The sequence below is a fragment of the Schistocerca nitens genome, chromosome 9 (assembly GCF_023898315.1).
Source record: "Schistocerca nitens isolate TAMUIC-IGC-003100 chromosome 9, iqSchNite1.1, whole genome shotgun sequence".
Taxonomy (NCBI): domain Eukaryota; kingdom Metazoa; phylum Arthropoda; class Insecta; order Orthoptera; family Acrididae; genus Schistocerca; species Schistocerca nitens.
The window spans coordinates 397800402-397823434 of NC_064622.1; the positions used below are offsets into that span (position 1 = coordinate 397800402).

Sequence of the window (23033 nt, forward strand, 5' to 3'; positions counted from 1 at the left end):
TCCTTTACCAGGGAAGACGAATGGAATATTCCAGAATTTGAAACACGAACAGCTGCTAGCATGAGTTTCATAGAAGTAGATACCTTAGGGGTTGCGAAGCAACTCAAATCGCTTGATACGTGCAAGTCTTCAGGTCCAGATTGTATACCGATTAGGTTCCTTTCAGATTACGCTGATACAATAGCTCCCTACTTAGCAATCATATACAACCGCTCGCTCACCGATAGATCTGTACCTACAGATTGGAAAATTGCGCAGGTCGCACCAGTGTTTAAGAAGGGTAGTAGGAGTAACCCATCGAACTACAGACCTATATCATTGAGGTCGGTTTGCAGTAGGGTTTTGGAGCATATACTGTATTCAAACATTATTAATCACCTCGAAGGGATCGATCTATTGATACGTAATCAGCATGGTTTCAGAAAACATCGTTCTTGTGCAACGCAGCTAGCTCTTTATTCGCACGAAGTAATGCCTGCTATCGACAGGGGATCTCAAGTTGATTCCGTATTTCTAGATTTCCGGAAAGCTTTTGACACCGTTCCTCACAAGCGACTTCTAATCAAGCTGCGGGCTTATGGGGTATCGTCTCAGTTGTACGACTGGATTCGTGATTTCCTGTCAGGAAGGTCGCAGTTCGTAGTAATAGACGGCAAATCATCGAGTCAAATTGAAGTAATATCAGGTGTTCCCCAGGGAAGCGTCCTGGGACCTCTGCTGTTCCTGATCTATATAAATGACCTGGGTGACAATCTGAGCAGTTCTCTTAGGTTGTTCGCAGATGATGCTGTAATTTACCGTCTAGTAAGGTCATCCGAAGACCAGTATCAGTTGCAAAGCGATTTAGAAAAGATTGCTGTATGGTGTGGCAGGTGGCAGTTGACGCTAAATAACGAAAAGTGTGAGGTGATCCACATGAGTTCCGAAAGAAATCCGTTGGGATTACTCGATAAATAGTACAATTGTCAAGGCTGTCAATTCAACTAAGTACCTGGGTGTAAAAATTACGAAGAACTTCAGTTGGAAAGACCACATAGATAATATTGTGGAGAAGGCGAGCCAATGGTTGCGTTTCATTGGCAGGACACTTAGAAGATGCAACAAGTCCACTAAAGAGACAGTTTACACTACACTCGTTCGTTCTGTGTTAGAATATTGCTGCGCGGTGTGGGATCCTTACCAGGTGGAATTGACGGAGGACATCGAAAGGGTGCAAAAAAGGGCAGTTCGTTTTGTATTATCACGTAATAGGGGAGAGAGTGTGGCAGATATGATACGCGAATTGGGATGGAAGTCATTAAAGCAAAGACGATTATCGTCGCGGCGAGATCTATTTACGAAATTTCAGTCACCAACTTTCTCTTCCGAATGCGAAAATATTTTGTTGAGCCCAACCTACATAGGTAGGAATGATCATAAAAATAAAATAAGACTAATCAGAGCTCGAACAGAAAGGTTTAGGTGCTCGTTTTTCCCGCGCGCTGTTCGGGAATGGAATGGTAGAGAGATAGTATGATTGTGGTTTGATGAACCCTCTGCCAAGCACTTAAATATGAATTGCAGAGTAGTCATGTAGATGTAGATGTGCATGTACTCCATATCAGCGACCTCAGTAGTCATTGGACATCGTGAGAGAGCAGAATGGGGCGCTCCGTGGAACTCACGGATTTCGAACGTGGTCGTCTGATTGGGTGTCACTTGTGCAATACTTCTGTAAGCGAGATTCCCACACTCCTAAACATCCCTAGGTCCACTGTTTCCGACGTGATCGTGAAGCAGAAACGTGAAGGGACAGGTACAGCACAAAAGCATACAGGCCGACGTTGTCTCTTGACTCGCAGAGACCGTCGACAGTTGAAGAGGGTCGTAATGTCGTAATAGGCAGACATCTATCCAGACCATCACACAGGAATCACAAACTGCATCAGGATACACTGCAAGTACTACGACAGATAGGCAGCAGGTGAGAAAACTGGTATTTCATTGTCGAGCGGCTGCTCATAAGCCACACATCATGCCAGTAAATGCCAAAAGACGCCTCGCTTGGTGCAAGGAGCGTAAACATTGGACGATTGAAAAGTGGAAAAACGTTGCGTGGAGTGACGAATCACGGTACACAGTGTAGCGATCCGACGGCAGGGTGTGCGTATGGCGGATGCATCTTTCAACACGATGGAGCACCTGTTCCTAATGCACGGCCAGTGGCCGAGTGGTTACACGACAATAACATCCATGTAATGGACTCGCCTGCACAGAATCCTGACCTGAATCCTACAGAACACTTTTGGGATGTTTTGGAACGCCGACTTCGTGCCAGTCCACACTGGCCGACATCGATACCTCTCCTCAGTGCAGCACTGCGTGAAGAATGGGCTGCCATTCCCCAAGAAACCTTCCAGCACCTGATCGAACGTATGCCTGGGACAGTGGAAGGTGTCATCAAGGCTAAGGGTGGCCCAACACCATATCGAATTCCAGCATTACCGATGGAAGGCGCCTCGGAAGTTATTTTCATCTAGGTGTCCGGATAATTTAGATGACATAGCGTATACTCTCCGCTACTACAGCTGCCACCTGCGATTTGCGAATGGTTGACGTCGAGGATAGCGGATGATCACATTAATGTGACTGGACTGTGTAGTTGCAGGGGATTTTGTAAGGTTTAGCAAAGGAACGGAGAAATGCATATGATATACGGGTATTATCATCAGGCATTGAGTATGAGAAAAAATTTGTGGTTGTGCATGCTACAGCTCATAATGATGTACCACGGGGAGGCAAGACAAATGGGAGTCTGTGGTCGGCGCTCACCTGTTGTCGGCGCACGCGTGCGTTTCGGCGCATCCGCCGAGCAGGCAGCAGCGGCTGCCCTTGGCTCGGTTGGAGGGGCAGGCCGCAGGCCGCCTCTGGCTCTCCACAGGCGACACCTGTTGCGCCAGCCGCCGGCGTTCGATCGCTCGCTGCAACAGCAGGCAGGCACACACAGTGCTCAGCACGAGAAGGCGGGCCCGCTACTCCAAGTTCTCTAACGTATTTTACCATGGCTTCTCACTGTCCATCGCTCTAGCCACCCCTGTAAATCACTTTTTCCTCTGTGTCAAAATCTCTAATCGTTACAGAAGTACAAGTTCGTAGGCTTCCGGGAACTCGCTCACATTCCATAAAATTCTTCTGGTCTGTAGATGCCAAAAATATGTAAAATGATATACCAACAATTGGGCGCTATGGCAAGTAACATTCATCAGAGTATATATTAATATTGCCTCCAAGTCACTGCCGCTCTGCCATGAACCATGGACTTTGCCGAGATAGAGTAGCTTACATGCTTGTACGATATAGATGGCCATAACGTAGATGCAACAACGGCAGAGTGGTATCTGTGGTGTAGGATCCAGATAAACATTGCGTTCCTGAAGAGCAGCGGCAGTCTTTACAATAATTGAAGAGGCAAGTGTATGCATGACTGTACGATCTGGTACTGTAACATTAGACAACATGGCTTTGCTATGATCGTACTGAGAACGGCAGAAAGCGGGGGGAGTGCAGCCATAATATTTCCCGAGGACGTGCAGATTTCGGTATTAAAAAAGATTTGCAGTTTGTTTTCATTTGTATTTTATTACAGGAAGTCTGCACCCCTTAAGCCTCTTTCTGACACATTCACCATCCAAGTTAAGGCATGTAGTTTGGCAACATACCCGATTCGTAGAATGAGCCCAGTTTTTGACTTTTACCTTAATGTCACCGACACTTACAATGTGATGGCCAGCCAGAAATTTCTTGAAATGACATAACAAATGGACCTTGGGTCGCTCTGCAAGGAGAATTGTTTCCAGCGAAATGAATCCAGCAGTCATCGTTAGGCGTGCGCAATGTCACGCGTTGTCATGCACAAACAAAATACTGGAAGTCAGTAGTCGACGCCAAATAAGCAGCAATGAGTAACTGTTTCCAAGTGGGTTATTGCTCTGACGTTAAATTGCTGGTATGTTCATAGCTTGAAATGAGTCAAATAATGGGGCTGTTGTTAAGTACTGCCGTTGACAGTAGAATTAATATGAAGGCAACTTGTGTGATTTTACGAAATATTAGTACAGCGCATAATAATCAAATGCAGTTAAAAGAACGAAGGTTTATAAAGACGATAAACGCGAATACTGGAAGTGATATGTAGCTTCTATCGACTGCCAACTAGGCAACAAGTAGTCTTGGAAAAAAAACTGCAAGCAAATCCGTTTTTAACACTGTCTGAATTAAAATTAGAAAAAGAATTATGTGTGAAAATGATTACGGATCGCGATTGATAATGCTTTAAAAATAAAGTGAAACGCATCTTGTCTAAATATTTGAATATTTGCAGAAGGCTTAAGACAGGAAAAAATAATATTAGTTACTGAAACTTCCTGGCAGATTGCAATTGTGTGCCGGACCGAGACTCGAACTCGGGACCTAGGACTTCAGCGGGCAAGTGCTCTACCAACGCTCGCACGACTCACGGCCAGTCCTCACAGCTTTCATTCCGCCAGTACCTCGTCTCCTACCTTCCAAACTTCACAGAAGCTCTCCTGCGAATCTTGCAGAAATAGCACTCCTGAAAGAAAGGATATTGCGGAGACATGGCTTAGCCACAGCCTGGGGGATGTTTCTAGTTCGAGTCTCGGTCCGGCACACAGTTTTAATTTGCCAGGAAGTTTCATATCAAAAAATTTCATTCTACATAACAGTTACTTACTATATGTTTCCGAGACCAGAGAGCAACGGAAATATTACGTCATTCGTTAGTTACAGGCGTATTCAGTGATTTTAGTCGGTATGTACTGTTTAGAGTTTATAAGTATTCGTTTTCACCTTGATCGTTATAAGCTTTATATAGTTTCCTTTGTGTATAGGATTTGGCCGTGAGCGCAAGGATACCTCCACTGAGAGTCAGGTGGTGGTTAAGAGCTTTCTCAGGAGTTTCTGTTAAAGTGACCTAATTTTTTTGTGAAAACACTTATTTAGGACGGCAACAGAGAGTAATTCCAGCCCTGGGAGTTGGTTATTTTCTTCTCAGCCTCATCGATCGAACAGATCAGTCACAACTTTCGATATACACTCCTGGAAATTGAAATAAGAACACCGTGAATTCATTGTCCCAGGAAGGAGAAACTTTATTGACACATTCCTGGGGTCAGATACATCACATGATCACACTGACAGAACCACAGGTACATAGACACAGGCAACAGAGCATGCACAATGTCGGCACTAGTACAGTGGATATCCACCTTTCGCAGGAATTCAGGCTGCTATTCTCCCATGGAGACGATCGTAGAGATGCTGGATGTAGTCCTGTGGAACGGCTTGCCATGCCATTTCCACCTGGCGCCTCAGTTGGACCAGCGTTCGTGCTGGACGTGCAGACCGCGTGAGACGACGCTTCATCCAGTCCCAAACATGCTCAATGGGGGACAGATCCGGAGATCTTGCTGGCCAGGGTAGTTGACTTACACCTTCTAGAGCACGTTGGGTGGCACGGGATACATGCGGACGTGCATTGTCCTGTTGGAACAGCAAGTTCCCTTGCCGGTCTAGGAATGGTAGAATGATGGGTTCGATGACGGTTTGGATGTACCGTGCACTATTCAGTGTCCCCTCGACGATCACCAGTGGTGTACGGCCAGTGTAGGAGATCGCTCCCCACACCATGATGCCGGGTGTTGGTCCTGTGTGCCTCGGTCGTATGCAGTCCTGATTGTGGCGCTCACCTGCACGGCGCCAAACACGCATACGACCATCATTGCCACCAAGGCAGAAGCGACTCTCATCGCTGAAGACGACACGTCTCCATTCGTCCCTCCATTCACGCCTGTCGCGACACCACTGGAGGCGGGCTGCACGATGTTGGGGCGTGAGCGGAAGACGGCCTAACGGTGTGCGGGACCGTAGCCCAGCTTCATGGAGACGGTTGCGAATGGTCCTCGCCGATACCCCAGGAGCAACAGTGTCCCTAATTTGCTGGGAAGTGGCGGTGCGGTCCCCTACGGCACTGCGTAGGATCCTACGGTCTTGGCGTGCATCCGTGCGTCGCTGCGGTCCGGTCCCAGGTCGACGAGCACGTGCACCTTCCGCCGACCACTGGCGACAACATCGATGTACTGTGGAGACCTCACGCCCCACGTGTTGAGCAATTCGGCGGTACGTCCACCCGGCCTCCCGCATGCCCACTATACGCCCTCGCTCAAAGTCCGTCAACTGCACATACGGTTCACGTCCACGCTGTCGCGGCATGCTACCAGTGTTAAAGACTGCGATGGAGCTCCGTATGCCACGGCAAACTGGCTGACACTGACGGCGGCGGTGCACAAATGCTGCGCAGCTAGCGCCATTCGACGGCCAACACCGCGGTTCCTGGTGTGTCCGCTGTGCCGTGCGTGTGATCATTGCTTGTACAGCCCTCTCGCAGTGTCCGGAGCAAGTATGGTGGGTCTGACACACCGGTGTCAATGTGTTCTTATTTCCATTTCCAGGAGTGTATATGCACGAGCATTGTCCTGCAAATTGATGAGCAGATTCTGCAGTAAGCGCCACCGCTGCTTTCTCTGTGGCAGTCTTTCAAAAACAGAAATGAGAGCCCTATACTTTCAGCAGAACCCGCCCATTATTTTGCAGGACAATGTTCAGGCACATATGACGCAAGTTGGGACTTGCAGTCGATGGAGCTGGGAAGTGCCTCACCACTCACCACTTAAAGCACTTGTGACTTCAACTTAATTCCTAAAATGAAGAGAGCCCTTCATTGCGTTCACTTCGGGACTGTTACATAGATTCGTCGGGCGATGAACCGGTCTCTTCGAACTGTCAACAGGATTGGCGCTACTAAATAATATCCTATGATTCCCACATAGCTGGTAACGTGTTGTACACAATGGTAGTTATTACTCCAAAAGACAGTGAAACTTTGGAACACATATGTATTTTGCATGCTCGTAAATGAATAGTTACCACTACTGCCGTTCCAATCTACCTACTATACTCTTTCTTTCGTCGTTTACTTTCCATCAGTACTCTTGCTCAGGAAAATGTCCATCCTATTCATCGGGTTCTGTTACCCTCCGTCATTTTCACAGAGGGCAGAATCTCATCATAGTTATCCATTCAACGCGAATTTTAATTCATTTCTTTAGTTCTTACATTGCTGCCTCGATATATTGGCTGAGCAGTAACACGGAAAATTTGCATCCCTGCCCCTACACCTTTCTTAATTGATGCAAATTTCTATCAGTCTTGCATTATTTTTGTTTCCATACACGTTTCCAGCTATTGTATACACAACTTTTTTCTGAGGATTTCAAACATCGTGCAAAACTTTGCATTATAAAATGCTTTTCCTCCGTCGAGGAATAGTCTTTATTTTTCTTGTCTTTATTTCATTGTGAAACGCAACATCAGAACTGCCTTTCTGGTACCTTTACCTTTCCTAAAAGAAAACACCACGTCTTCTATCAAATTCATATTTTTTCCCAGTTCTCTGTACACTCGTATTATTCTTGTCAGTGACTTCGACACTTGACCTGTTAAGCTGCTCATGCGATAGATCCTTCTGTCTTCGGGACTGCATCGATGGCAGCTACGTCTGCATTCTCATAGATCCCGCATAACTTGAATAGTCGTTGGGTTGTCCAACGATTTTACAAATTTTGCAAGTATATTGTTTATCGTTTCTGCCTTGTTTGATAATACATATTCCCAACGTGTGTCAAACTTTGACTGTGGATGCATTATGTCCTCCAAATCGTCGTAGATTACACCTTCTACCACTTCATGAGTAGTGGCTCTCAGTGTACTCTTTTTTCACATCTTCGCTCTCTCGTCTACGCTTACTACGCTTACTTTAATACAAGCACACATTCTTTTAAATTCTCCTAAACGTATTTTGACTTTTCTGCATGCCACTTCTGTTTTCCTGATGACAGTGTACTTTTAGATTAATCTTATTTTTCCTGCAACTATTTTCCTTTATCTTCCTTGCACTTGCGACTGATTTGATTTGTAACTAGTATGTTTACTTTCCTGAGTATTTTCTATTTGCTTCTTTTCTTAATCTATTGAATTATGTTCTGCCTCACGGGATTAAAACTTGCTTAAATTAGCACAGAAGGACACTGCTCCAAGTATGGGTCATCGTGAGATTATATGAAAAAAATAAGAAAAGTTGTTTGTTTAGCTTTTTGGGATCTTGTTATAATCCCGTGGAAAACTGAATATTGTAAAGCTGACGTATTAATAAAATAAATGGATTCTTAAAATGATTCTGTGATCAGTAAGAATTTTTTGCGAAGAAAACCGTGTATATCGCTTAGCATGTTTTCATTTATGACGACGTTTCGAATTAAGTCATCATCAAATGAAAGTTTAGAAGTGCTAAAACAAAATTCAGTGTCAAGAGACAGAATGCCGATATCCATGAGGGTCATGAAGTGTTGACACCTCAGTTAGGTATATTTTTAGTGCAACTGACACTGAACTTTGTTTCGCGAGCAGAAGTCGAAACGTCGTAATAAATCAAAATATACTGAGTGATGCCTGCGGCTTCATTCGACAAAGAAAGCAAAGTTAATGTTTGTAATCAATATCCTCAAAAATCAGTATTGAGGACATTTTCTGTTCTCCATTGAAGCCCTCGCTCCCGCCGTGCGGCTAGGCTGTGTGGTTAGATGTCTGCATACTCGATGTGGGGTAATTGAAATTGGACCGTGAATCCTCATGGAATATGCCATCGCCGTCGACACAGACATCAATGTAGCAGTGAAGATCACTTAATATATTCTCATTTATTAAACCATTTAAATTTCTTCCATCATAGGATTCACATTCTTGATGCAATAATTAAGATATAAATTTCTATGGTAATCAATGAGATGACTTTTATGAAGATTTCTGTGGAACATTTCTGCAACAATGGAAGATCAAATGATGTCGTCTTACAAGGTACCAACATCCTATGTAAAGTTAGTCATATAATTCATTTATCAAGTGTTTGCTAATTCGGCATTATTTTTAATCACCTAAACGTCCTATACTTCTCGGTGGAACAAACATATATTTATGAGGAACGTTCCTAGTTTCAGTGAACATTATAGTTCCACGTTGCTAATGGATAATAATTGTAACTAGGAACATAAGTTTTGCGAGACACTGTTGCTCAGTTCTGACGGGACAGACACTGATCTCGTAACATTTTTATTCTGAGCGCTACATTGTCCATCAGGTACATAGACCCATAATGTTCGGTGTGAAATCATTGAATCTGGAAAACTTCCTTATAAATACATGCTTATTACACCGAGAAGTGCGTCGCGTTTGTTGTTGTTGTGGTCTTCAGTCCTGAGACTGGTTTGATGCAGCTCTCCATGCTACTCTATCCTGTGCAAGCTTCTTCATCTCCCAGTACCTACTGCAACCTACATCCTTCTGAATCTGCTTAGTGTATTCATCTCTTGGTCTCCCTCTACGATTTTTACCCTCCACGCTGCCCTCCAATATTAAATTGGTGATCCCTTGATGCCTCAGAACATGTCGTACCAACCGATCCCTTCTTCTGGTCAAGTTGTGCCACAAACTTCTCTTTTCCCCAATCCTATTCAATACTTTCTCATTAGTTATGTGATCCACCCATATAATCTTCAGCATTCTTCTGTAGCATCACATTTCGAAACCTTCTATTCTCTTCTTGTCCAAACTATTTATTGTCCACACATGGCTACACTCCATACAAATACTTTCAGAAATGACTTCCTGACACTTAAATCTATACTCGATGTTAACAAATTTCTCTTCTTCAGAAACGCTTTCCTTGCCATTGCCAGTCTACATTTTATATCCTCTCTACTTCGACCATCATCAGTTATTTTTCCCCCCAAATAGCAAAACTCCTTTACTACTTTAAGTGTCTCATTTCCTAATCTAATTCCCTCGGCATCACCCGACTTAATTCGACTACATTCCATTATCCTCGTTTTGCTTTTGTTGATGTTCATCTTATATCCTCCTTTCAAGACACTGTCCATTCCGTTCAACTGCTCTTCCAAGTCCTTTGCTGTCTCTGACAGAATTACAATGTCATCGGCGAACCTCAAAATTTTTATTTCTTCTCCATGGATTTTAATACCTACTCCGAATTTTTCTTTTGTTTCCTTTACTGCTTGCTCAATATCCAGATTGAATAAAATCGGGGAGAGGCTACAACCCTGTCTTACTCCCTTCCCAACCACTGCTTCCCTTTCATGTCCCTCGACTCTTATAACTGCCATCTGGTTTCTGTACAAATTGTAAATAGCCTTTCGGCCGGCCGAAGCGGCCGTGCGGTTAAAGGCGCTGCAGTCTGGAACCGCAGGACCGCTACGGTCGCAGGTTCAAATCCTGCCTCGGGCATGGATGTTTGTGATGTCCTTAGGTTAGTTAGGTTTAACTAGTTCTAAGTTCTAGGGGACTAATGACCTCGGCAGTTGAGTCCCATAGTGCTCAGAGCCATTTAAATAGCCTTTCGCTCCCTGTATTTTACCCCTGCCACCTTTAGAATTTGAAAGAGAGTATTCCATTCAACATTGTCAAAAGCTTTCTCTAAGTCTACAAATGCTAGAAACATAGGTTTGCCTTTCCTTAATCTTTCTTCTAAGATAACTCGTAAGGTCAGTATTGCCTCACGTGTTCCAGTGTTTTTACGGAATCCAAACTGATCTTCCCTGAGGTCGGCTTCTACTAGTTTTTCCATTCGTCTGTAAAGAATTAGTGTTAGTATTTTGCAGCTGTGGCTTATTAAACTGATTGTTCGGTAATTTTCACATCTGTCAACACCTGCTTTTTTGGGATTGGAATTATTATATTCTTCCTGAAGTCTGAGGGTATTTCGCCTGTTTCATACATCTTACTCACCGGATGGTAGAGTTTTGTCAGGACTGGCTCTCCCAAGGCCGTCAGTAGTTCCAATGGAATGTTGTCTACTCCGGGGGCCTTGTTCCGACTCAGGTCTTTCAGTGCTCTGTCAAACTCTTCACGCAATATCATATCTCCCATTTCATCTTCATCTACATCCTCTCCCATTTCCATAATATTGTCCTCAAGTACATCGCCCTTGTATAGACCCTCTATATACTACTTCCACCTTTCTGCTTTCCCTTCTTTGCTTAGAACTGGGTTTCCATCTGAGCTCTTGATGTTCATACAAGTGGTTCTCTTATCTCCAAAGGTCTCTTTAATTTTCCTGTAGGCAGTATCTATTTTACCCCTAGTGAGATAAGCCTCTACATCCTTACATTTGTCCTCTAGCCATGCCTGCTTAGCCATTTTGCACTTCGATCTCATTTTTGAGACGTTTGTATTCCTTTTTGCCTGCTTCATTTACTGCATTTTTATATTTAAATCACTAAAATAATGTCGACTTTATAAATGAACTATACAACTGATACTGTAGAATATGCTAACTTGTAACATGACTTCATTTGACTTTCTGTTGTTGCAGAAATGTACCACAGAAAATTTCACAAATTCTGTTTCATTAATTACCAAAGAAATTTATAACGTAATTAATGTATCAAGAATGTGATATGCTATGTTGATTAATATATTGTTATTAATTGTTATTAATATCGAGTCATGGGTGATATCTATGTTCTTAATCCATGAAATATGAATTACGAGGAGCGACCTCAGTAGACGAAAATTTCTGGCCAGGAGCTGTTCTACCGTCAGAGTTCCAGCGAACCAAACTGGTGAAAAGGGGTAACATAATTTTAATATCCGTGAATACAGATAAAAGGTTTGCATTTACGGATGAATATACCGTTGCTGCTGTCTACGTAACTGATGTTGCCGTTGCGAATACGTGGAGGTTGCCTGCTGCAGAGCGCCGTGTTCAACAGTGTGCTCTGAACAGTGTGGTAGGAAGCACTTGGGCCTGCACCGGCATTGTACTCCGTCGGCAGACTCGCTACAGTGTGTTAACTGTAAGACGGCTGAGTTGTGAGGGGAGTGCGGGGAGAGGAGGAGGCAAGCATTGGCTGGCGAGGGGAGGGGAGCCGTTGGGGAGGGGACAAGGCACGCCTACCAGTTGCAGTGCTGGCACCATAAATTGCGCGTCATGCTTACACGAAAGCAGACGAAAGGCTTGGAAGTAAAACTCGCTTTAAATGTTGTTCGTAAACGAAACTGAAATCGTCATGTACATTAAAATATATATATATATATATATATATATATATATATATATATATATATATATATATATAAATGAATGTATGTATGTTTGTCTACTTGCGCTCACAAACCATTCATACGATTGCAATGAAACTTTGGTGAGTTGTTCTCCGAACGCTCGAAAAGAGTAATGGAAGTGGTTCAACTATCAGGTCACAGTAGTATCCATAGCACCGACACGGTAGCTCAGCGTGTTCGGTCAGAGGGTTAGCTGCCCTCTGTAATAAAAAAAACTGAGTTAAACGATCAACAACGAACTTAAAACGAATGTCTTACGACGTCCGCCCTCAGCAAATGCAGCGAACAAAATAACATTAAAAAAAATAGCGCGATTAGTTCAAGGTTTGTCATGCAGCCCACCCGGGTTCGATGCCCAGTGCTCGCATTTTTTTTTTCGTTTTATTTCATTTCCCCGCAATGTTAAACTATTAATTATAAAATTTAAATACACGTAAAACAGGTTATATAGTATAACGTAACTGTCAATACAGTAAGCAGTGGAGTTTCCATACAAAGCAATACGGTAGCAAGGAAAAATGAAATATAAGGTAATTCGGACGAAATAGGGGACTCCTTCAAAGTGATCGCAAGCAAAATATCTGAAATGGAAACTCACCTTTTCTTGCCAGGCGTTTGTGGTGATACGCCAGGATGATTCTTGGAAAACTGTTTGAATCTTCCAATGCTACGCATGCTTTGTCCTGTGTATGTAGCAGTTCTCACTGAAGATTTGTAAATGGGGTGAAACAATTTTTTCTGCTCCCTTTCCCTTTCGCAGCATTCAATCACACGCAATATAATTTTGCGAGCATCGCTACGTAATACTAGTTTCCTTCTAACCGTAGGCCTGCCGGTAGGGGTTGTTGGCGACTCCCGAGATGGGCCAGCAACTGCCTCTTCACTCATTTTGATAATGTTTAGCACAACTGCACATTAAAAACACGCAGAACAGTACAGCGCAAAACAATAACGAAGCAGACGACAATGGCTACCTTGTACAACACAGTCAGCTACGTAATGTTGGCAGCAGTCGAAACTGCGTGCATACCGAAGCCTCCCGACGTTTACCGACTTCTACCGATTCAGAACTAGGGAGAGGTCTGCCATCTAAATGTTTACACACTGTACAGAAAGCTGCCTATCCCGTACCACGGAGCGGGTTCACACGAAGTGCTGATGCGCGGAAGTCCATCATACATCTATTCGTCGTTTCAGCACCTTGATATGTTTACAGCTGTGCGACTTTCCGTGCGCACTAGGCGAATACAGCCGTTGCACGAAGAAACAAGAAGGCGCATGCATCGATGCAAAGTTGGGTAGGCCTCTGAATTGTGCGCACGGTTCACCGTTCGCAGACGCAAGAATCTCCCCATACCAGACGGGGAGACACGTGCTTTTACTTGTGTGTGGGACAAACACAGCCGCACGGCGACTACCTGCGAGGCGCACGGATGTAAAAGCACCTTTAGACTTCCCACACTACCCGGCCTGCTAGCACGCCAACAGCCCACAAGCTTCGCCATTTGCAAGACGCCAGACTATAAAAAACTGTTCTTTTTCAAAGTAGCTTATGCCAGATGATATTCTCACTTGCGGGCCGTATACTCGATAGAAGAATTCCCCGGTTCCCTATGTTGTTGCCGGCCGGGGTGGCCGAGCGGTTCTAGGCGCTACAGTCTGGAACCGCGCGACCGCTACGGTCACAGGTTCGAATCCTGCCTCGGGCATGGATGTGTGTGATGTCCTTAGGTTAGTAAGGTTTAAGTAGTTCTAAGTTCTAGGGGACTGATGACCTCAGATGTTAGGTCCCATAGCGCTCAGAGCCATTTTTTTGAACCTATGTTGTTCTTGTGGACTTCAGTCCAAATACTGGTTATATGCAGTTCTCCATGATACTCTGTCCTGTGCAAGCATCTCCGAGTAACTACTGCAACCTATGTCCTTCTGAATCTGTTTAGTTATTCGTCTCTTGGTCTGATTTTACAGTTTTTACCCTCCGCGCTTACCTCCAATACTAAATTGGCGACACCTTGATGCCTCAGAACGTGTCCTATCAACCGATTTCTTCTTCTAGTCAAGTTGTGCCACAAATTCCTTTTCTCCGCAATTCTGTTCTGTACCTCCTAATTAGATACACGCACGTAATCTGATATAAGCTTCTACATTCTTCAATTTGCCCTGTAGCCATTCCTGCTTAACCATTTTGCACTTCCTGTAAATCTCATTTTTGAGACTTTTGTATTCCTTTTCGCCGGCTTAATTTACTGCATTTTTATATTTTCTCCTTTCATCACTTAAATTCAATATCTCTTGTGTTACCCAAGAATTTCTACTAGCCCTCGTCTCTTTACCTACTTAATCCTCTGCTGTCTTCGCTATTTTATCCCTGAAAGCTAACCGTTCTCCTTCTATTGCTTTCATTTCCCCTGTTCTTGTCACTCATTCCCTAACGCTACCAATGAAAGCCCCTACATCCACTCGTTCTTTCAGTTTATCGAGGTGACATCTCCTTAAATTCCTACCTTTCTGCAGTTCCTTCAGTTTTAATCTACAGTTCATAACCAATAAATTAGAGTCCGCATCGCTCCTGGAAACGTCTTACAATTTAAAACATAGTTCCTAAATCTCTGTCTTACCGTTATCAATATAAAGCATTCCGGTATCTCCAGGTCCCTTCCACATATAAAGCCTTCTTCATGATTCTTAAACCAAGTGCTAGCTACGATTAAGTTATGCTCCGTGCAAAACTCTACCAGGCGGCTTCCTCTTTCATTCCTTACCCACATTCCACATTCACCTACTATTTTTCCTTCTCTTTCTTTTCCTACTATCGAATAGCACCATGACTGTTAAATGTTCATCTCCCTTACCCATCTGAATAATTTCTATTATCTGAATAATTTCTTTCATCTCATCATACATTTCTTCAGTCTCTTCATCATCTGCGGATCTGGTTGACTTATAAACTTGTAATACTCTGGTAGGCGCGAGCTTCGTGTTTATCTTCGCTACAATATTGCGTTCACTATGCTGTTCGTAGTAACTTACCGAAGAGAACGCCATCATCATTTAACCATACAGTAAGCCTGCATGTTCTCAGGAAAAATTGCGGTAGTAGCCTCCCCTTGCTTTCAGCTGTTCGCAAAATCACCACAGCAAGGCCGATTTGGTTAATTTTATAAGGCCAGATCAGTCAGTCATTCAGACTGTCACCCCTGAAACTACTGAAAAGTCTGCTACCCCTCTTCAGGAAGCACTCGTTTGTCTGGCCTCTCAACAGATACCCCTCCATTGTGGTTGCACCTGCAGCACGGCTATCAGTACCGCTGTGGCACGCAAGCTTCTCCTCCAACGGCAAGATCCATGGGTCATGGGGTTGCGGAATGTGCATAGTTACCTATACTGCGCCTATATAATTTCCTTACCTGTGTCCACAATGCAAACAGGCTGTATTCAGTACCGTGGTAAGTGCTGATAGTAATGATTTTATAAAAGCCATCATATTTACGCTAGTAACACTTTCTTTATTTCACGATCGCAATTTCGGCCTTAGGCCATTATCAAGTGAAGATGTTATGGCTATAAGGCCATGTCAACCTAAAATGAGCTGACACATTTATATGTCGTTGTCATTATTATTAAATACATTGGTGACGTTGTTACATAGTGCAAGCACACATATCCATATGTCACAAAACAACACAGTCTGTAGACACTCATGTTCGTTAGGCCATCACTAAAGTGCGCGTCATTTTCGACGGCGGCCGAGTTTAGGTTCGTTCTGCGCATCTGACGTCACAAAACAGTCAGCCAATGAACAGAGAACTAGGTTGCCAGAGCTCCACTGCAGTGCAGAGAACGGACGAGTGTCTTCAGTTTTAGAAACGTTCAGTCGTAAATAAAGTAATTGAACAAAAGCAATGTCTTGATAGCAGACTTTGTTTATACCAATTGCTTCATATTCTATTAATTAATTAAACCAAACAAGTAATAAGCCTTCTAATTCAGGCGATAGCAAGGAAAGGTGATTGTATCATTCTCACTAACCGCTTTTTCGCAATAAAGACGAGCGGTAATTGTTTCTTTCCTATTGTGCTTCGACGAAACGTGAGTAACTCATAGTCATACCAACAGTGTTTGTCGGTATTTTGCGTGATATTTTAAAGTCCTCCAGGAGGCCTCTTGAAGGAGGAGCTACATTAGCGTATTGGTTTAAGTGTTTGGCTGCTAAGCTAAAGGTTCCGAGTATGCCGGCATGGTGTTCAGCGTGTGCGGTCAGAGGGTTAGCTGCCCTCTGTAATAAAAAACTGGGTGAATGGATCAATAACGAACTTCAACGGGTGTCAGGTGACGTCCGCTACGAACAATTGCAACGAACCGTAACGAACAAAATGAGACTAAAAAAAAAAAAAATTCAAACCTTGTTCGGTGCTTAATATTTTCTTTATTTAAAAATAACATCGAAGTGTCTTACTTCATGAATTTTATTCGTTTGAATGTAATTTTTTGAAATTTCTAGTGGCAACTAAAATCGATCATATGGAAAGTATACGCTGTGGACTTTTACCTCTGCGAATTCTTCAAAATTTCGTGCAATGGTTTGCTACATCTAATGCTGCACAATAACTGCGTTGAACATCGAAACAAAATTAAGTCATTTATGGGGGGAAGGTATCAGTCAAGAAGATGTGTAAAAATCAAATTTTTGGCCCAAATAGTTTTTGTGAAATCGAATGATGAAGTGTGTCAAAGCAGTCGAAACACCATGTGTCTGCACTGGCGAGCAGTGCAATGATGACAAAATCGCGCACAGCGCGGATTGCGGGGAGCATGTCCCTGTAGCAGCGAAAGGGTTAATGCGGCCGTGGTGGCTTTACTTCATAGACTGCGCGCTCCACCCTAAACGTAAGTTTGCGAACTATACTATGGCGCTGCTTCTCTCGGCGCGTGCAACTGGCAACGCAGCAATCTGCCGCGTCTTGGGCGGGCATGCGAGAACCGCCAAGATAAAAGAATTGAACTATAGTCACATGTGCACTAAACTACAGCGGCAGATTACTTCACTTGATAATGGCCTGAGGCCGAAATGGGAATCGTGAAACAAAGAAAGTGTTACAGTCAAGGGCGTAAATATGTCCTTTATAAAGTTCTACATGACTCCCAGGTATAAAAAGTTAAGTGATGATTGGGTTCTTCAGTGTATACTTCTTCATACTGGCGTCGGATTTTACCCGAAAAGCAGCTATTGCTGCTGATATATCCACGTATGAGCACCCGCGAGCATCTCTACGTCAGCCCACGGGCTGGCAGGGCGGATGTGCTGCCACATGGGAGGTTACCTGCGCGATCCGGTGCGGCAGACAGGCGCGGAAGGCGAGCGTGAGGGCGACGTAGAAGGCAGCGGCGACGGCGGCGCGCGGCTCTAGCGGCGAGTGCAGCAGCGGCACGGCCGCCATGCCCCAGTCGAAGCAGAGCGCCGTGGGGCACAGCAGCAGGTGCAGCCAGCTGAAGGCGGGCAGGTAGGACAGCGAGAGCGCGCGCGTCACCAGCCGCGGCGCGCGCGACGCGGGGTTGTCCGCCGCCGACCACGGCACGCCGCCCCCGCCGCCCCCGCAGGCCGCCGCCAGCGCAAGCCGCGCCGCCGCCAGCGCCGCCAGCGACGCCGACGCCACGCACAGCGACCGCAGCGCCCGACGCCCGCGGCGCTGTGGGCCGGGTCACGAGTATCGTCACACCGGCCACTCCCGTCTACGTCTACATCTACAGGGGTCGGACGGAAATACGGAAACACCGCGAGAAATGCATGCTTGAACATAAATGCAGCTGCTGGCGAACTGAAGGGGACATTGGAAGGCGGATAGTCGTCTCCGGTTCATTGGTAGAATGTTGGTAAGATGTGGTTCATCTGTAAAGGAGACCGCTTATAAAACACTAATACGACCTATTCTTGAGTACTGTTCGAGCGCTTGGGATCCCTATCAGGTCGGTTTGAGGGAGGACATAGAAGCAATTTAGAGGCGGGCTGCTAGATTTGTTCCTGGCAGGTTTGATCATCACGCGAGTGTTACGAAAATGCTTCAGGAACTCGGGTGGGAGTCTCTAGAGGAAAGGAGGCGTTCTTTTAATGAATCGCTACTGAGGAAATTTAGAGAACCAGCCTTTGAGGCTGACTGCAGTACAATTTTACTGCCGCCAACTTACATTTCTCGGAAACACCACAAAGATAAGATAAGAGAGATTAGGGCTCGTACAGAGGCATATAGGCAGTCATTTTTCCCTCGTTCTGTTTGGGAGTGGAACAGGGAGAGAAGATGCTAGTTGAGGTACGAGGTATCCTCCGCCACATACCGTATGGTGGATTGCGGAGTATGTATGTAGATGTAGATGTTGATTGTATGTCCCACACAGCCAATGTTAAATTATCGAATTCAGTGAAACTCTTAAGACACCAACTTACAATTTTCCATAATTATTGAATGCACCTTTCTAGATATACTGAAGTAGAATTATTACTAACAAGGGAACCTCCCCATCGCACCCCCCTCAGATTTAGTTATAAGTTGGCACAGTGGATAGGCCTTGAAAAACTGAACACAGATCAATCGAGAAAACAGGAAGAAGTTGTGTGGAACTATGAAAAAAATAAGCAAAATATACAAACTGAGTAGTCCATGCGCAAGATAAGCAACTTCATGTAAAACATAGACTCAGGAGCGCCATGGTCCCGTGGTTAGCGTGAGCAGCTGCGGAACGAGAGGTCCTTGGTTCAAGTCTTCCCTCAAGTGAAAAATTTACTTCTTTTTTTTCGCAAAGTTATGATCTGTCCGTTCGTTCATTGACGTCTCTGTTCACTGTAATAAGTTTAGTGTCTGTGTTTTGCGACCGCACCGCAAAACCGTGCGATTAGTAGACGAAAGGACGTGCCTCTCCAACGGGAACCGATAACATTTGATAGCAAGGTCATAAGTCAACCGATTCCTCCACAGGAAAACACGTCTGATATATTGTATACGACACTGGTGACGGCATGTGCGTCACATAACTGTCTGAAAATAAAAAATTAAAATATTTATTCGAGAGAGGATTTGAACCAAGGACCTTTAGTTGTGCAGTTGCTCACGCTAACCACAGACCACGGCGCTCCTGCGCGCAATGTGTCCTTGATGTTGCTTATGTTGCACACGGACTACTCAGTTTGTATATTTTGCTTATTTTTTTCATAGTTCCACACAACTTCTTCCTGTTTTCTAGATTGATCTGTGTTCAGTTTTTCAAGGCCTATCCACTGTGCCAGCGTATAACTAAATCTGAGGGGGGTGCGATGGGGAGGTTCCCTTGTAAGATGGTACTGTGGGTTCTGTTATTTTTTTTTCAAACAGTCAATTTTTTGACAGAATTTTGCAAATAAATAAACATAAAAACAAAACAACTCAGGATATTTTAGTTATTGTAGTTCCATATGTGTTGAATCTCACACTTGGAATGCTGTGAACGTTTCATTCCCCACCACTAGTACCTTTTTAGAAAACGGGTCATTTATTGCAAAAAATGTAGATCAGAGATGTTGTTGTTGTGGTCTTCAGTCCTGAGACTGGTTTGATGCAGCTCTCCATGCTACTCTATCCTGTGCAAGCTTCTCCATCCCCCAGCACCTACTGCAGGCTACATCCTTCTGAATCTGCTTAGTGTATTCATCTCTTGGTCTCCCTCTACGATTTTTACCCTCCACGCTGCCCTCCATTACTAAATTGGTGATCCCTTGATGCCTCAGAACATGTCCTGCCAACCGATCCCTTCTTCTAGTCAAGTTGTGCCACGAACTACTCTTTTCGCCAAAGATACTGAAGTTTAAAACTTTTTTTATTACAAATTCTTATACAGACTTACATTTATGCGTCTTTTATACACTAGAATTGCCCTGCCCCATAGTCTGTGTCTTCTTCAGTGTCACAACAGCCAGTACTTGCCTCCTCCTTTTCTTTCTTGCTTCTTTTGTCATTTGGTGAGCAGGTACCTCTGCTTCACATACACGAAGCTCATCCAGTTCCAAAGTCCTTTAGCTGTGTTCTGTTCAAATCTTACCCCTAACTTCTGCACAACCTTCTCTTTCATAGTTCCCACCATTAAAAGTTATTACAGCATCAGACACTACTAACTTTAGATTCATATGACCAACAAATACATTTTTAGGCACACGGTACCACATTCTCGGTTTCCCATGTAAACACTTATTTAGTAGCTCAGGATTTGCCAGATCTCTGTAAATAGGTTTGATTGCCTCCATTACTGCCAAAGGAAGAGAATGTTTATGTGTAAATTCATATAGGGTGCCAGAACATTCAGCTTACCTATATTTACACCAAGTATTTCGTGGAGGTGGACACAAAGCATGACATAGCTTCTCGTCGATGTTTTCAAGTACTTCAGAAGAAAATGCAGGTCTCACATATCCGTTACCCGCAAATTTGCTTTTTTTGATGTTACTTTTACTCAAAGTCACTTTATATGGCAAAGATTCTTTGTCACGGACGTGTGTTTTTGCGTGGTTCAAGGCTTCCATAACGGCCGAGAAGTCGTTTTAGATGACTCACGCGCGTGGCGCCCCTCAGCATCAACCACAGATGAAAAAGTACGTAATCTGATTAGGTCTGACGGTCGGTTGAGCATTCGGTCATTTACTGAAAAAAAGTGCATAAGGCAAATTTTACATAACCAATTTAACATGACAAAAGTGTACTCTGTCGTAAATTATCAGGATCGAACAAAAAGAAGCTCGTGAAGATCTGTGTACTGTCACTTTCAATACAATTGAAAATGGTCCTAATTTTCTGGAAAGATTGATAACATGTGACGATTCTTGGTTTTTCACTTATGATCCAGAAACTAAGCGACAGTCCATGAAGGAAGGCCACAGTGCCGCCGAGAGCGAAAAAAGCTGGAATGTGCAAATTGAGATTCAAAGCGATGATGATCCTTTTTTCAGTATTCATAGAACTGTATATATTCACTGGGTTCCTGAGGATCAAACGGCTGATATTACTACCTTGAGGTTCCTGCTCAAAATGCGAAAAGAACGACCCGAATTGTGGAAGAACGACCCATGGACCTTGAATCAAAACAACACACAGACTCATACCGCATTGTCTGTTAAGGGGCTTCTAGCGAAGTACAGTATCCAATTGTTAGACAATCCTCAGTCGCCTGACCTAGAACCATGTGACTTTTATCTTCGCCACAAGGTAAAATCTGCCTTAAAAGAAACAAGATATCTGTCTGTTGAAGCAGTGAAAGAAAAAGCGGCACGGGATATCAAGCAGCTCACAGAGGAAGACTTCCAGCACTGTACCATCAATGGAAAATTCGCATGGAGTGTTGCAGAGATAGAGGAGTGGAGTATATTAATGGCGACAATAGCTAAATACACTCCTGGAAATGGAAAAAAGAACACATTGACACCGGTGTGTCAGACCCACCATACTTGCTCCGGACACTGCGAGAGGGCTGTACAAGCAATGATCACACGCACGGCACAGCGGACACACCAGGAACCGCATTTGTGCACCGCCGCCGTCAGTGTCAGCCAGTTTGCCGTCGCATACGGAGCTCCATCGCAGTCTTTAACACTGGTAGCATGCCGCGACAGCGTGGACGTGAACCGTATGTGCAGTTGACGGACTTTGAGCGAGGACGTATAGTGGGCATGCGGGAGGCCGGGTGGACGTACCGCCGAATTGCTCAACACGTGGGGCGTGAGGTCTCCACAGTACATCGATGTTGTCGCCAGTGGTCGGCGGAAGGTACACGTGCCCGTCGACCTGGGACCGGACCGCAGCGACGCACGGATGCACGCCAAGACCGTAGGATCCTAGGCAGTGCCGTAGGGGACCGCACCGCCACTTCCCAGCAAATTAGGGACACTGTTGCTCCTGGGGTATCGGCGAGGACCATTCGCAACCGTCTCCATGAAGCTGGGCTACGGTCCCGCACACCGTTAGTCCGTCTTCCGCTCACGCCCCAACATCGTGCAGCCCGCCTCCAGTGGTGTCGCGACAGGCGTGAATGGAGGGACGAATGGAGACGTGTCGTCTTCAGCGATGAGAGTCGCTTCTGCCTTGGTGCCAATGATGGTCGTATCCGCGTTTGGCGCCGTGCAGGTGAGCGCCACAATCAGGACTGCATACGACCGAGGCACACAGGGCCAACACCCGGCATCATGGTGTGGGGAGCGATCTCCTACTGGCCGTACACCACTGGTGATCGTCGAGGGGACACTGAATAGTGCACGGTACATCCAAACCGTCATCGAACCCATCGTTCTACCATTCCTAGACCGGCAAGGGAACTTGCTGTTCCAACAGGACAATGCACGTCCGCATGTATCCCGTGCCACCCAACGTGCTCTAGAAGGTGAAAGTCAACTACCCTGGCCAGCAAGATCTCCGGATCTGTCCCCCATTGAGCATGTTTGGGACTGGATGAAGCGTCGTCTCACGCGGTCTGCACGTCCAGCACGAACGCTGGTCCAACTGAGGCGCCAGGTGGAAATGGCATGGCAAGCCGTTCCACAGGACTACATCCAGCATCTCTACGATCGTCTCCATGGGAGAATAGCAGCCTGCATTGCTGCGAAAGGTGGATATACACTGTACTAGTGCCGACATTGTGCATGCTCTGTTGCCTGTGTCTATGTGCCTGTGGTTCTGTCAGTGTGATCATGTGATGTATCTGACCCCAGGAATGTGTCAATAAAGTTTCCCCTTCCTGGGACAATGAATTCACGGTGTTCTTATTTCAATTTC

The 23033-nt window shown here is 44.8% G+C and overlaps 1 protein-coding gene across 1 annotated transcript in view; it reads right to left on the reverse strand.

Annotated features, from left to right (window-relative positions):
• LOC126204268 (protein O-mannosyl-transferase TMTC2-like) overlaps nt 1-23033 on the reverse strand; it is a 176885-nt gene that overhangs the window by 85550 nt on the left and 68302 nt on the right. The window contains exon 5 of the mRNA XM_049938657.1: nt 2812-2960. Coding sequence (XP_049794614.1) covers nt 2812-2960 — 149 coding nt within the window. The remainder of the gene's footprint in view (nt 1-2811; nt 2961-23033) is intronic.